The following is a 15,685-nucleotide window of genomic DNA, read 5'->3' as shown; positions in this document are numbered from 1 at the left end:
CATACACATGTGGTACTCAGGCCAAACACACACAAAATTGAAAAAAAAAATCTATAAAAAGAAAAAATACATGCATATAGAAGTAGGCCGATGGGACTGTTTCAGTGGTTCAGTGTCCACATTTGTTTATTATCAGTCTTTTATAGAGATGGGGTCTCATTATGTAGCCTTAGCTGGTGTGGAGGTCAACTAAGCGGGGCCCAACACTCATCAAGGCCCGCCTGTTCCTGGCTCCCCGGGCATGTGTGCGCCTTGACAGGACTAGTCGGGGACAATCACAGTAGCCCAGTGACTGGACTCAGGTCACCAGGCTTGCAGAGCTATCTTGCCTGCCCAAGACCCTGCTTCAGAGAAATAGAAAACCTAGTTATGTGCTAATCTTTGGTTAAAAACCAGACCTCAGATGAAACCCACAATGTTCTTTTTTTTTTTTTTTTTGGTTCTTTTTTTCGGAGCTGGGGACCGAACCCAGGGCCTTGCGCTTCCTAGGCAAGCGCTCTACCACTGAGCTAAATCCCCAGCCCCGAAACCCACAATGTTCTTACACTGCAAGCTCCTTCAGCACCCCAGACGCTGCAGGTCCTACAACAGCTTCCTCAGGTGCACCACACAGGGCACTAACAACAATGTGCTGTGTCAGGAAGTTTCTGTAACCCAAGCTCCACACACACAGGAAGGGCGGGGCACCACACACAGGAACTACGAAGCAGCAAATGCCTGTGGCTACCCTGCATGGTTTGAACTGCATGGTTTGAGCCTACACAAAGGGCTCGCCTCTTGCCACTGAGGGGCTCAAAGTATAAAGTGAAAACAAGACCCGTGACTGCACAGCTCAAATGTGGCTTCCCTATCACAAAATGTGTGAGAGGTATCCGTTTTGGTAGAGGAAGTCAAGCACACTGCACAAGGAAAGGCGGGGGAGGGTCTCCAGTTGCAGATGCACACAGCAGTAGGTGGCAGTATTAGAATCTTCCAGTGCTTGTTCTGACGTTGGCCCCTCAGTGAGGGAGCCCTCTGAGGAGGACCACGGGCTCAGAGGGTCTTTCATCTTAGATCCCATTAGCATTCTGAGGGAATCCAGCACACAAACGGAATCATTCAGTCCAACTGTTGGGCTACTTTTCGAGCTGCGAGCCACACAGAGATGGCATCTGAAGCCCCAGGGGCTCAACTCAAGCATGTGCACTTCCCACATGAAAAGCAGTACAGATGGGAAGTTCCGTTTCTCTGCAAACAATTTACTAATCATAAATCAATAAATAGATATCACAAGTCTTCATCAGAAACCAGAGAGCTGACAGAGGCTGAGGTTTAAGTTCAGGTGAAAAGCATCTCGGAGGTGGAGGGCAGCTATGACAAGTTCTGTGATAACTGCAGGTGCATGGAGGAAGCCATTATCTGGGCCTTGGAGGTGGGGGCTAGGGAGCCGGAGCCTCCTCCTCCCCTGAGGCTTGTTTCTCCTTTTCAGCATCAATCCATTTCTGTGGTGCAATCATTTTCTTTGGCCCATGGGGCGGCGGGCCAATGAGCGCCTCAATGTCCTCATAGTTTATCACTTCCTTTTCCAGAAGGGCATTCGCCAGCTAGAAAGAACAAACAGGGCAGTGTGAGTGCCCCGGACAAAGATGAGAGCCTTGGAGGGCAGAGCATCAGAGATGAAGACCCATCCCACAGGACGCCTCTGTGTCCCAGTGAAGCAAGAGGACTGCCCTGTGAGCAGGGTGCCTCCCAAAGGCCAGCTTCCCAGAGACACAGGCGCAAAGGCAGTTCAAGCAAAGAATTGCTCCCTGTTTTTACCCTAAAAGTGATCTGTCAGCTGCCAGCCTCATTAACTTTTCTATTTCCTTTCAAAACCTCTGCTTATTTTTGGCAACTGCAATTTCCTTCACCAAACAAGGTACGTGTGTCTGGGAGAGGCAGGCAGGGTGCTGAGTAGAGAGGCTCAGGCTTGAACTGTGGAGACTGTGCTGACTGACACAATGGAGAGGGAGTTTTGCTACTTGGACACAGTCCTATATCATCATCATCGTCACCATCCACCATCATCATCATCACCACCACCACCATCACCATCATCATTTTATTCCCAGACAGGGTATCATTCAGGCTGACTTCAAACTTGCTATTCTCCTGCCTCAACTTCTTGAGTGCTGGGATTACAACATACGCTATCATGCCCATGCCTGGCCCAGAAAATATTCTTTCCTAAAGGTCCTGTGTCTGTGGCCATACCCTGCTATTTCTTGCTATTTGAGAAAACCCTTCCAAAGTTGGGCATTGTGGGACACGCCGTTAAACCCAGCATTTGGGAGGCAGAGGCAGACAGAGCTGTGAGTTCCAGGACAGCCAGGGGTATACTGAGAAACCCTGGGGGGTGGAGGGGAATTGGGGTAGGGACATGGACAAACTCTAAGAGCTGTGTAGAACACATCTTTAACTCCACAACACCAGAGGAAAAACTAAAGGCACACAGGTCTGAGGCCAGGCTAGCTCCAGGTCAGCTAGGGCTACATGGTGAACCCACTTCAGAACAACAAAACCACACAAGATCCTTCCAACTCAGCGGTTATGGGCGCTGGTGCATGAGCAAGGGTGGAGGAGAGTCACTGCTGAGCTGGCCTGACACACTTGTCGTAAAGACAGAAAACAGGTTCTCGCTAGTCAGGGGCTGTCATAATTGGCCATGCCGTCCCCTACACTTCCAGGGGCTCCCAAGATGGCCTCACCGCCTGCAGCTTGTCCAGGTTGTCCAGCAGCACCTTCTCAGTGTGTCTGTAGGCTCTGGCCACCAGCAGTCTTGCTTCCTGTAGAGGAGGAGGTAAGTCCGTCGTGAGAAAGGTATGAGCCATTGTTCACAGACTCGCTGCCTGCCAGCTCCAACGCCAAGGTGCAGACAGCACAAGTTCACCAACAGGCCCATCGTTCACAGTACACAGCAGCAGCGTCTCCCTCTCCCTCTGGCTGAGAAGCCCAGGCCAAGATGCACCCCCACCAGCTACCTTTACCCTAGAGTGACCTTCGGCTGGCTGCACTGCCCGAGCCACTGCAACTGGCCCTGAACAGAGCCAGGTACCAGGCTGGCCCAGCCTGCAGGCTACAGGGATCGTGTACACAGCTCGGCCATTTAGTGTCCTCATTTGACATTTTCCCAAGTTCTACATCTAGTTTATTTGGACCCATTCAGGCCCTCATTCAGGAGAACATACTTAACAGGTTAGAGGCCAGAACAAAAGCCCACCCACATTAGGCCACCAGGGCCTGCTCATCTGAGGGTGCAGGCTCTTACAGTCCACCCAGATGCTTCTCCAAATAGGCAGAGGTGCACAGCAGTAAGGCCTGTGCCCACTCACATGGTCCATCATCTGCTGGAGACCCTGGCTGAAGGGACGGCGTCCAATGCCCACGAGGCCCTCTTGTGCCTCAGGGAAGGATACGGGCCCAATGCTAGGAGCCATCCCAAACTGTTTCACCATGGAGTAGGCGATACGGGTAACCTTCCTCAAATCATCCTGGGCCCCTGGAATCAAGGAAGGGAGGAATTCTGAAGAGCGCATGTGCACAGGAACACCCGACCCAGGCCCTGTCACAGCCCAAGGAGCAACACCATACTTCCCAGGACGCTGTGCTTACAACTTGCACAGCACCAGACACTGGACACACTAACTCATGCTCTCCTTTTTACTGCATTGATTTTTACTGTGTGTCTGCACACACACTCACACACACACACACAGTCTGCATACACACTCACACAGTCTGTACACACACTCACACACACATGTCTGCATATACACACTCATACACACACAGTCTGCATACACACACACTCACACACACGTCTGCATATACACACTCACACAGTCTGCACACACACTCGTCTGCATATACATACTCATACACACACAGTCTGCATACACACACACTCACACACACACATCTGCATATACACACTCACACAGTCTGCACACACACTCACACTCACACACACATGTCTGCATACACACACACACGTCTGTATATACACACTCACACACACAGTCTGCATACACAGTCTGCACATACACACAGTCTGTACACACACATGTCTACACACACAGAGTCTACACACACACACACACACACACACACACACACACACACACACACGTGCGCAGGACTTGGTTCCCTTATTTTACAATATGGGTCCGAGGGTCTGAACCCCAGTCAGCAGCCTTGACAGCAGTGTTTGTACCTGCTGAGCCATTTCACTGTAACTGCTCAAGACATTGGTCTGCCGAACACCAGTGGCTCGCTCAAACGCTCAAGCCTGAGCCCAGGTCTGTACTAGGGAAGCCTGTCAGTCACTCTTTGGTTTGGTTTGGTTTTTTAAGAGGGTTTCTCTGGGGGGCTGGAGAGATGGCTCAGTGGTTAAGAGCACTGACTGCTCTTCCAGAGGTCTTGAGTTCAATTCCCAGCAACCACATGGTGGCTCACGACCGTCTGTAATGCGATCCGATGCCCTCTTCTGGTGTGTCTGAAGACAGCGACAGTGTAGTTATATATAATAAATAAATCTAAAAAAAAAAAAAAAAAGGTTTCTCTGTGTAGACCTCACTGAACCGGAACTCACTTTGAGACCAGGCTATGATGGGATCAAAGGCTCGCCCAACCACCTCTTAGCTCTTTTTGTTTTGTTTTGTTTTAAGCCTGTCACTCTTCGGGCACAATGTCCTTTCTGGATATTCAGTGAATGCTCCACTGTCCAGTTTGATGTAGCCATAGCCATGAGCAGTAACTAACCAATGACATTCAGTCCACGTACGTGACATTTTAAGCACCTGCCCAGAGTTCTACACTACACCTCTTCTACCAGTCTCACGTGCCAAGTGCACTGAGCACCAGGAGACGAGCACAACAGGACCCACTCTGACAGTCCCACCCAGGGCTATCTCCTCACCAGAGGTGACCCTGCTGAATGAGATGGCTTCAGCTGCACGGCCGCCTAGGGCCATGCACATCCGCTCAAACAGCTGCTCCTTGGTGAAGAGGTACTGGTCCCGAGGGAGCATCTGAGAGAAGCCCAGAGCAGCGTTTGTCCGAGGTGCTATGGAGACCTGCAGAAGAACAAACAACTTACCAGGGAGCGTGTGGCCTCAAAGAGAGGCAGGGGCCTCATAAAACTGTCATCACAGGACGCCAAGCAGCCGGCAGGCGAGTGTGCATATCCGTTCTTTTTATTTTCCATGTTTTTTAATTGGGTTTCTTTATAATTTTTATTTTAGGTATGTGAGTACACTGTGGCTGTCTTCAGACACATCATTAAGGGGGCATTGGACCCCATCACAGATGGTCGTGAGCCACCATGTGGTTGCTGGGATTTGAACTCAGGACCTCTGGAAGAGCAGTTAGTGCTCTTAACCGCTGAGCCATCTCTCCAGCCCTGGATATTTTCTTTATCTACATTTCAAATGTTATCCCTCTTCTCGCTCATCCCATTCTTAAAAACAACATCCCTCACACTGCAGAGGCCAGCTCATGGAAACAGGAGTTTCCGTATGGTGTGCCCCTGGTGGCACAGCAAGTCAATCTGACAGGCCTCTTAGAAGCAATCTAAGGTGTAAGGCAAACTCCACCTCATGACCCATAGAAACTCCAGAACGTACCCAAGGAAGAAGGCCAGCCTACCCTTGCCTTCTCCTCCTACAATGCAATGCCAGATATCTGAGGAAGGGGCAGGACTACTGCTCTAATAGGCCAAGAAAAACCTGTGTACGGCCACCTGTGAGCCCCAGCTAGAGGCTAGCATTAGCACTCAAAGTCAGGGCTGTAGCCACGACTCAGGTAAAGAGCTTGCCTAGCTAGTGTGTGCAAGGACATCACACGTGGGGATTGGATGGATCCCCTGGACCCAGAGTTACAGATGGTTGTGAGCCACTGTGTGGACGCTGGGACTTAACCTCAGAGTTCCATGTAAGAGCAGCCAGTGCTCTTAGCCACTAGGCCATCTCTCTAGCCACAACTTTTTTTCTTTCAGGGGATGCTGGGGATTCAACCCAGTGCCTTGCAGGTTTTTTGGGATAGGGTCTTTGTAATCTTGGCTGTCCTGGAACTCACTCCATAGACCAAGCTAGTCTCGAACTCACAGAGAACTGCCTGACTCTGCCTCCCCAGTGCTGGGATTAAAAAAAATGTTTAAAAGATGGTTTAATGTCTCTAATAAGGACATCTGTGGTCACAACTACTCTTGATCACAGATCATAGTGAGTGTCAGACCAGTAACAGTGCCTTCAGTTTCTTTCCCAGAACATAACCATGTCACTGGCTTGCATACATAAAAACCAAGTGACAATTCTCAGAATAAAATGAAATCTTGAGTTTGGTATTTGATTTTTTTTTTTTTGAGACATTGTTTTTCTTTGCTACTGAGTTTATTAATGCCCAGCCTGCTTCATGCTGGGTCTGGTCCCCAGATCTGTGACTGCTAAATACGCCATGGGATAGTAAATGGGAGTCAATGTCCTGCCAGTCCCAGGGACACACAAGGGACAGCTCCACACACTCTACTCTAAACAGACCAACCAATATGGACTTTGCTCTCAGCTCTGTTACCAGCAGGGAACCGAGCAAGAGTGTGCAGACTGTCTGCTGTCTGCTGCACTCTCATGCTGCACTGCTGGGTGGAGCAGCAGCGTCACAAAGCCCCCTGCGACTTGCCAGAGATAGTTAGGCTCCATCGCAGGTAAGCCAGGGTCATGCCTATTGGTGGTAACACGTCCTCTCACATAGGACAAACACACGTGGTGTTTCCCAAACCAGCTGGGTAAGGCCTATGGAGCGCAGGCCTGCCGGTCCCCACAACCCACCTTCATCACAGCCTCCGTGTGTTCCAGCAGCCAACCGACCAGGGCATGGCCAGACTCATGGAAAGCAACCACTCTCTGCTCCTCCTTGGAAAGGATCTTACTCTTTTTAGCAGTTCCTGGAAGAAGCCAAGGAAACAACACTCTGGGCACCTTCCAAGCGCCCTCTTCTTGCTCGGCATGTCTGTGTGAACTGTATTCTCACACAGACACCACTCAACACTCAAATTCAAGGGAACTCTAGGGTAGAATGGAGTGGAGGCTGACCCATTGTTTCTCTGGAAGCATCAATAACAGTTCTTTAGGAACTGATAGTCTAAACTCAGTCAGTCCCTTCCAGCCCCACCAGTGGCTTCTGACTCTGTCACTGACAGGATGAGGAGAGGCCCCTCTGCTGCTGTGCTCTGCTGCTATTACCATTGAGAGACGACCTCACACCTCAGGGGCAGGCCTACCTAAAGCTCCTTGCTCAGTTCTGGTCATTTATCATTCCAACCTTCTTTCTTTCTTCTGGAGTTGGGGTGATGGGGGTGGTTTTGAGACAAGGGTTTCTCTGTGTAGCCCTGGCTGTCCTGGAACTCACTCTGTAGACCAGGCTATCTTTGAACTCACAGAGATCCGCCTGCCTCTGCCTCCTCAGTGCAGCACCACCACTTGGCCCAACCCTAGTTCCCATCTGTGCATCTGTTTGCTGTTATTGCTGCTACTGGTTTTTAAGACAGGATATAACTGTGCAGCCCAGGCCTTCAAATGCAACCACACCAGACCCTGGTTTAATGGTTAGGTCGTGTCGGGGTTGGGGATTTAGCTCAGTGGTAGAGCGCTTGCCTAGGAAGCGCAAGGCCCTGGGTTCGATCCCCAGCTCCGAAAAAAAGAACCAAAAAAAAAAAAAAAATGGTTAGGACGTGTCACAAGGTTCCCAAGGCTGGAGCCCTGGAAGCAGCAAGTTCCTGAGGGAGGGGCAAACAGCTGCTGTTACTACCTGGTCTCTTCATGTCAGTCAGCAGAGTAAAGAGTGGAGGCTGCCTAAGAGATGGTCTTGTTCAGGCAAGGTGATATACTGCTTTAATCCCAGCACTCAGAAGACAGAGGTAGGACTTTTGTGAGTTTAAGGCCATCATGGTCTACACAGCAAGATCTAGGACAACTAGGGCTACATAGAGACCCTGTCTCAAAAAAAAAAAAAAAAAAAAAAAAGAGGAGGAGGAGGAGGAGGAAAGAAGGAAAAAAGAAAAGCTTTTTGGGTAAGCACTATCACAGAGCAACCTCACTCACTGGACATTATGATGTCTGCTTTTAATCCCAGCACTTGGGAGACGGAGTCAGGCAGATCTTTGTGCATTCAAGGGCAGGCTAATCTACACAGCCAGTTCCAGGCCAGCCAGGGCTGCACAGTGAGACCCCGTCAATAACCTCCAAACAAACAAAAAAAACGAACCAAACAAAAAACTCAAAAACCTCAAAAGACAAAGCAAACAAGCCACAGCCATCTTCTCGATGGAGAACGAGGCCTCCTCCGTCCTGTCAATCACCAGAGCCATTAGCCTCTGGACGGTGAGAGTCGGTGGCAGGTTCATGCCTCTCTCACAGACCCTACAGGTGTCCTTTAGGGCAGCAGCCTCTACCTGCATCAAACTAGGCTGTGCCTTACCTGGTTCAAAGCAGGCTCTCAGCCACTTCATGGTACCTGGGATAATCTACATCACAGCTGTGAGTACAGAGGTTTTTTTTTTTTTTTTTTTTTTTTTTTTGAGTACAGAGGGTTTTTTTTCGGGGGGAAGAGGGGTAGAAGGCTTGAAATAAGGTCTGTCTATATAGTCCTGGTTGTCCTAGAACCCACTCTGTAGACCAAGCTGGCCCCAAACTCCCAGAGATCCTCCTGCCTCTGCTTCCCGAGTGCTGGGATTGAAGGCACGTACCATGCCTGCCTTGTTATACTCGGGCTGGCCTGGTACCCACTATGTAGACACAGATGACGTCTGACCTCCTGATCTTACACCTCCCAAGGATGGTTTTACAGATGTGTGTGCTAGCATATGCTGGACTTGAACGTGTTTTTCTATTTGCCTGGAGCAGGTATGTTCTTAGGTAAGTTTACAGTATCTCGAATGGAGGAGGGTAACAATCCCCTTGCTGTTATGCGATTAGAATATTACACTAACACAGAACATTCGAGCCTGGGTCTAGTTTCACCTACCCAGCCCTAACTTGTCTGAGCCCTAACGAAGGGTGTGGTCCTCCCACGTACCAGCAATGACGCGCTCCACAGCATACTCGAAGTTGAACGTGTGGACGGATGTGTGCCCCTCGCGTGCAGCGTGCAGTGCAGCCTCGTTGCAGATGTTGGCGATGTCGGCGCCTGTCAACACAAACCACAGGCAGGGATGGGGAGTGCTGCTGGCTCCGTCCTGTCAGCGTTTAGGAAAAGGAGAGAAGGAAGGAGGGAGACTCAGCTTTTAATGAAAAACAACAAAAAGGACTAGAGGCAGAAAGAAGAGGCAGAGGCTGCCATTACGGGGGAGGCTGAGGCAAGAGGACCATACGTTCTAGGCAAGCAGAGTCTACACAAAGGAACTCCGTCTCAAATAGCAAACTAAAGAGAAGCAAAGGAGGAAGAATAGAAGGAAAAGAGGGACAAAGGGAGGGAGGGAGGGAGAAATGCGTATGATTAAGGCAAAGCCACAGCCTGGCTTTAAGGGAACTTTCAATGCACACTGGCCTTAAAATGAGAGCTGTAAAGAAAGAGAGTCTGACTGTGCTTTCTAACTGAAAGGAATCACACAGGGGGTGGGAGCAGGCGGCCTGCTGGGACAGTGGTCAGAGAACACTGGCAGGCCGGCTCACAGCACTCCGAAGGCCGAGGCTCTAGGCTTGTCACGATGGCTTCTGCTACTCTGGTGGAGACATCACAACTGAAGCCTGAGGAGTCAGCATGAGCCACAGCACTGCTCGCTGTTGCTTCCACTTCCACACCCTCTTTCTGTCCCTGTGCTGCCTGCATCCGCACTAGAGCTCACCCAGGCCTGCCCTGACTTGTGTCTCAGAAGAGGGACAGCACACCCACAGGAAGAGTCCCTCACAGTGTGTACTTAGGTGGACTTCATACCACTGAATCCAGGAGTCAGCTCTGCCAGCCGCTGGGAGTAAAAACTGCTGGGCTGGGTCAACTTGAGGCCTTTCAGGTGCTGCTCGAAAATCTCCCGCCTCTCCTGTCACAAACAGAGAAGACAGAGTTAACTCAGACTTGCCTGACAAGGCAGTTCCCATCGCCTTCAAGCTCTGTGAAAGAGCCTTGCTGTTGTTCACAGCAACACTGGCTGTACCACAGCTGATGTTCTCACATGCACATGACTTGGAAACCAATTTAGAGAGCTCCAAGCAGCAATTTAAAGACAAAAAGAAAGTATACTAATAAATGTAAGTAAAGCATGGTACGCGTAGCAAACATTTATGCCTTGGCCAGCCACACACTCTGGATCCTGACATAAAATGTCTGACCCTGTCAGGAGATAGGCAGCTTCTCTCATACAGAGTGGCAAATTCTAGGGCTGCCCCACACACCTCTGCCCAGTGGTTTGCTCTCTCTCCTTCCACACAGATCCCTCTACCCACACCCTCACTCCCTGCTTTCAAGACTATAATGAAGACTCTTAAACCAGGGAGCAAACAGAAGCTTGTGAGGAAGAGGTTACCAGGCAGACAATCCTGGTTTCCAGGGCTTTCAACAGGCAGCACACTTCTAGGACAAAGTCAAGTGTGGTTACAAGAGGCAAGACAGTTAAGAGGCTGGAGAGAGGCTCAGAGGTTGGGGACACTTGTTCTTTCAGAGGACCCTGGCTTGGTTCTGCTTATGCAGACAGTGGCTCAGAACCATTTCTAACTCCAGTTGCAGGGGATCCAGGGAATCTGGTACCTCTTTTGAAACTTGCACTAGGCACACACAGCATGGACACACAAACAAGCAGGTAGACTCTTTTTTTTTTTTTTTTTTTTTAAGATTTATTTAATTATGTGAGTTCACTGTCGCTGTCTCCAGACACACCAGACGAGGGCATCGGATCCCAGTACAGATGGTTGTGAGCCACCATGTGGTTGCTGGGAGTTGAACTCAGGACCTCTGGAAGAGCAGTCAGCGCTCTTAACCGCTGAGCCATCTCTCCAGCCCAGGCAGACTCTTATATACATAAAAAAGCATAATTAAGTCTAAGAGGGAGGATGAAAATCCCAGGATTTCCCATGAAGTCCTCAATATGGAAGAAAGCGATGCCTCGTCTTGATTTGTAGGCATTTACTATGAAACTCACCTAAGCTGGACGGCGGCGGTGCATGCCCTTGACCCTAGCCAAGGCTACACAGAGAAAGCCTGTCTCAACAAACAAACAAGCAAGCAAGCAAGCCCTCTTCAACTAGACCAGTGCAGTCAACTGCAAACATTCAAGGATGAAGACAGAACACACTAGGCCAACCTCAGCAGACTGAGAAACTAAAAGAACAATGAGTAGGTACCAAGCAAGCCATATCACTAGGGCTCTGGAATCCCAGCATTCAAGAGGCTGAAGCTGGAGGATCATAAGTTCAAGGCCAGCCTGGAGAACATAGAAAGACTCTGTCTTAAAACCAAATCAGCCAAATCAACTCCAAAGGACACTGGGCATAATGGCAGCCAGAAGGGCATGGACACTTGGGTCCCAAGGAGCCGAGCACTGTCACACAAGCCTAGGTCCTTGAGGAAAGAGCCGTGACAGCTATAAAAGCAGAGCCTGCTGTCCCAGGCAGGGCAGGAAGGGTGCGGCGCGGGCCCCGAGAGCCGTGCCATGGAAGCTGACTGCCCCGTCCTTCTCAGCAGTTCTGACCTGGAGAGTGGGAAGATCGATGAAGACGTGCCTGTCGAGCCGACCGGGCCTCATCAGAGCGTTGTCCAGGACATCGGCTCGGTTGGTGGATGCCAAGACGATGACGTGGTCTGCGGTGCCCATTCCTGAGAGAACAGAGCAGACACAACCCTTGGAGCAGGGCATCAATGCAATGGCTTCCAATCAAGGCCATGCCAAAGTGTGAAGTTGCTTGTTTTTCAACAACAGCAGTTTTCTTTGGCCATATGTGGAGGCGGAACTGCCCAAAGTCCCCTGGAGATGCAGGTAGCATCCCTGGAAGGGAGTCATTTCCTTTCATCCTGAGGAGCTTCTTACTGAGCAGCAGCCATCTTTACTGTGCGGTGTCCAAACACTTTAATGTCTGGCTTTAGGTGGGGGGTTTCTTGTCTAAAATGTTGCAAGTGGGGCTGGAGATAGGACTCGGGGGTAAAAACAGTGCTACTCTTGCAGAAGAGCCAGGTTTGGATCCCAGCACGCACATCAGGAGGCTCCCAACCATCTTTAACTCCAGTTCCAGGGGATGGGATGCCTTCTGTTGACTGGCATCCATGGCACTAGGCACGCATGTACTACATACATGTACACACACGGGCAAGACACTGATACATAAAAAGTGGCTCAGAAACCACCCCAGACCCTAGACTAGATCTGACTGAGGAAGAAAGCACAAAACAAAACAATGAATCCAACCAACAAAGGCTTTGGCCAGGTGTGGTGGTACCCGCCATCTTTACTCCCCGCCCCTGCAAAGCAGAGGCAGAGGATCTCTGTGAGTTCTAGGTCACCCTGGTCTATGTAGCAAGCTCCAGGACACCAAGACATAGACCCCTTCCCCCTAAAATACACCCCAAACACAGAAACTGATAAAAAGGCCGAGGAGGGGTTAAGAATGTAGGTGAGTGGAGGAGTGTCTACCCCGCAGGATGCCCTCACTTCAATGTCAGGACCCGTAAACCAGTTCGGAGGGTGGTGTAAACCAGTTCAGAGGGTGGCATAAACCAGTTCGGAGGGTGGCATAAACCAGTTCAGAGGGTGGCATAAACTAGTTCGGAGGGTGGCATAAACTAGTTCAGAGGGTGGCATAAACTAGTCTGGAGGGTGGCGTAAACCAGTTCAGAGGGTGGCATAAACTAGTTCGGAGGGTGGCATAAACTACTTCAGAGGGTGGCGTAAACCAGTTCAGAGGGTGGCATAAACTAGTTCGGAGGGTGGCATAAACTAGTTCGGAGGGTGGCGTAAACCAGTTCAGAGGGTGGCATAAACTAGTTCGGAGGGTGGCATAAACTACTTCAGAGGGTGGCGTAAACCAGTTCAGAGGGTGGCATAAACTAGTTCAGAGGGTGGCATAAACTAGTTTGGAGGGTGGCGTATGTTACAGCAGCACTGTGGAGGCAGCATGACCTGAAGAGCAAGGCAGTCCTCAGTCACACACTGAGTCCAAGACTGGGATGCACGAGACTCTCAGAAGGAGGGAGGGAGGGAGGGAGGGAGGGAGGAAGGGAGGGAGGGAGGGAGAGAGGCAGGGAGGGGGTCACATCCTTTCACACTGCAAACTTGACAAGCCATGAGGACACAATAATTCACTGAGCCACAAGGACAGAGTAAGGCAGAGGGTCACCATCCCCAAGTCAAGCAGATGCCCACAAACAATGTTGATTTTTAAAAAATGAGCTTAAGAGTTCAGGAGACAGCAGACATGGCCCTCTGCCACAACCCAGTTTCTCTAGACTCTGAGCCTCTGGTCGGGTGATGACACAGGGAGTGGGAACTGAGAAGCTTCACTGAAAGCAGGAACAGAGAGAACCACACAGAGTGCTCTGGCCGCAGGCCTGCATGCCTGGTTTCATGCTCAGGCTGCTTTGCTTGTTTTAATGAGACATCATCTCTCTCAGCAGCCCTGGATGGCCCGAAACCTGCTGTGTAGATAACAAGAGAGTCTGCCTGCCTCTGCTCTCTGAGTACTGGGACTAAGGACATGCTCCAATACAGAACGACATACACAATAATATAACAACATACAAAAGTGTCCCAGGCCTGCAGGTATTTGAAGACTGAGGCAGGAGGATAGCAGGTTCAAGACCATCTTGGGCAACTAGTCAGTTTGTCTTGAAATAAAATATAAACGAAGGAGCCAGGTGTGACAGCACAAATCTGCAACCCCAACACTTTAGAAGGTGATGTAAGAGAACCAGAAGGTTAAAATCCTGAATTACATACAGGGTTCAAAGCCAGACTCTCAAACACACAAGCCAGGCATGATGACGCATGCCTTTCGCTGAATTTTGGAAGCAGAGGCAGGTGGATCTCTGAGTTCCAGGCCAGGAAAGGCTACATAGTGACACCTTGCCCCACAACCAACCAACTAACCAAACAACCAAACAAATAAAACTAAACAAAAGAGATACAACAGGGCTGGAGAGATGGCTCACTTAGGGGGACAAACACCCACACTTGCTGTGCCAGCATGAGGCTAAGCCTGAATTCTCAGAATTCCTGTAAAGCCAGGTGCACAGCACAAGCGCTACAGTCCTAGCCTTCATCGGGGAAGGCAGGGAGTGGAGGCAGCGGAATCCTCTGCAGCTTTCAAACCATCCAGGCTGCTAGAAGGTTGGTGTGGTGGGTGCGTGTAGAATATGCCCAAGAGGCAGGTAGTTAGGAAACATCACAACAGAGACATGGGATCCCAGTAGCCCCCTGTTCTTCATAAAGAGAAGCTGGCTATACCCTGACAATGTCCACACGGAGTAAAGGCCATTTATTAACACACAGCACCAATAAACCACCATCCCCACAGAGTGCAGGCTCACTCATGCTCACATTTAACCTTTGGTCTGACGTGGGGGATGCCCGTAAGCTGTGGCTCATGTGGAAATGGCTCTTAGCAAGGCCAGTGCTGCTCAATGCTGCTCTCTGGGACACAAACAGAGTCCCTTGTAATGTCAAGAAGCTATCAAGCCTGGCACCACTCAGGCCTTGGCCCATAGTGACCCAGCCCTCTTAGGGCTGACAGCAGCTGAGTCCCAGGCTGTGCATGCTCTGTCACTCACTCACCTGACACAGTGATGAGAAAATGCACCCTGACAGGGCAGCTGTGTAAACTGTGCTCACTGCTGCTCTGAAGATGCAGCCTAGATGCAACAAAAGCCATGGCGAGGCTGCCCCTGAAGTCACAAACACCCACCTGCCTTGCCTCCTGAGGGCTGGGACTAAGAACATGCACCACCGTGACTGGCTCCAAGTGCTCTTGATACAACCCAGGAGCTCGTGCATACAAGGCAAGAGCCCTACACCGCGCCAGTCACCAAGTCCTGCTAAGATTTTTCTTTTCTCCTCCCTCCCCGCTTAAAACAGAGTCTCATGATGTAGCTCTGGCTAGCCTAGAAGTTGCTATTTTGACCAGGCTGGCCTCAAACTCAGAGTTCCATCTGCCTTTGCCTCCCAAGTACTGGGATTAAAGGTGTGTGCCACCATTTCCGGCCCTGCTAGGACTTTCTAATGACTCTCCTGTGGAATCAGTGTTTACACTCTCCGTTTGTTTCCAAAAACATAGACCTGTGCATATGCCATAACAGACTGCTCGTGTTAAAAGCCCTTTCTCTAAGGCACCTGCGGCCAGGTGACTTCGTGGTAAGCAGGTGGGGAACAGGTGCTGGCCTTAAGCTCGCTTATGTAAGCTCATGGCACCTGTGCTGGGCCCTCCACCACGAGATTTCTCAGTTCCTTGGTGAGTTTTCCCACGAGCAGCACAACATCTGCTCTACTCCATCCTCCGCACTTCAATGAACAGAAACTGCTCTTCCTGAGGAAACGACAAAGACTAGTCTCAGGGCCTCTGAAGGAGCCAGCGTACACAGCTGTGAGCACACAAAGAGACTTGTTAGTGCTGGGCCAACTTGACAAGCAACGGGTTCCGCAGCCAACTCTGGGGCACAAACAGCTATTTTTATAGTAGTTCAGAGAAATTCAGCTCAG

General features: G+C 50.3%; 1 protein-coding gene across 8 annotated transcripts in view; it reads right to left on the bottom strand.

Annotated features, from left to right (window-relative positions):
- Nucleotides 1-94: 94 nt before the first annotated feature.
- The window catches only part of Spg7 (SPG7 matrix AAA peptidase subunit, paraplegin), a 34,139-nt gene continuing 18,548 nt past the window's right edge, over nt 95-15,685 (bottom strand). For 2 of the 8 annotated variants that reach the window (XR_015643404.1, XR_015643405.1), the window contains exons 10-17: nt 11,693-11,817; nt 9,946-10,048; nt 9,088-9,247; nt 6,843-6,958; nt 4,937-5,093; nt 3,351-3,517; nt 2,727-2,804; nt 95-1,583 (exon numbers count right to left, since the gene is read on the bottom strand). Coding sequence is in view for 3 of the 8 variants with exons in the window: in XM_087594775.1 (XP_087450901.1) it covers nt 1,419-1,583; nt 2,727-2,804; nt 3,351-3,517; nt 4,937-5,093; nt 6,843-6,958; nt 9,088-9,198; nt 9,946-10,048; nt 11,693-11,817 (1,022 nt within the window). In the remaining 5 variants the exon portion in view is untranslated. The remainder of the gene's footprint in view (nt 1,584-2,726; nt 2,805-3,350; nt 3,518-4,936; nt 5,094-6,842; nt 6,959-9,087; nt 9,248-9,945; nt 10,049-11,692; nt 11,818-15,685) is intronic. The other 6 variants (XR_015643406.1, XR_015643407.1, XM_087594775.1 and 3 more) reach the window with 5 other exon arrangements.

Source organism: Rattus norvegicus, chromosome 19, assembly GCF_021556685.1.
Source record: "Rattus norvegicus strain SHRSP/BbbUtx chromosome 19, alternate assembly SHRSP_T2T, whole genome shotgun sequence".
NCBI lineage: Eukaryota > Metazoa > Chordata > Mammalia > Rodentia > Muridae > Rattus > Rattus norvegicus.
The sequence above is the reverse complement of the archived record's forward strand: the minus strand, read 5'-3'. Positions and strand labels throughout refer to the sequence as shown.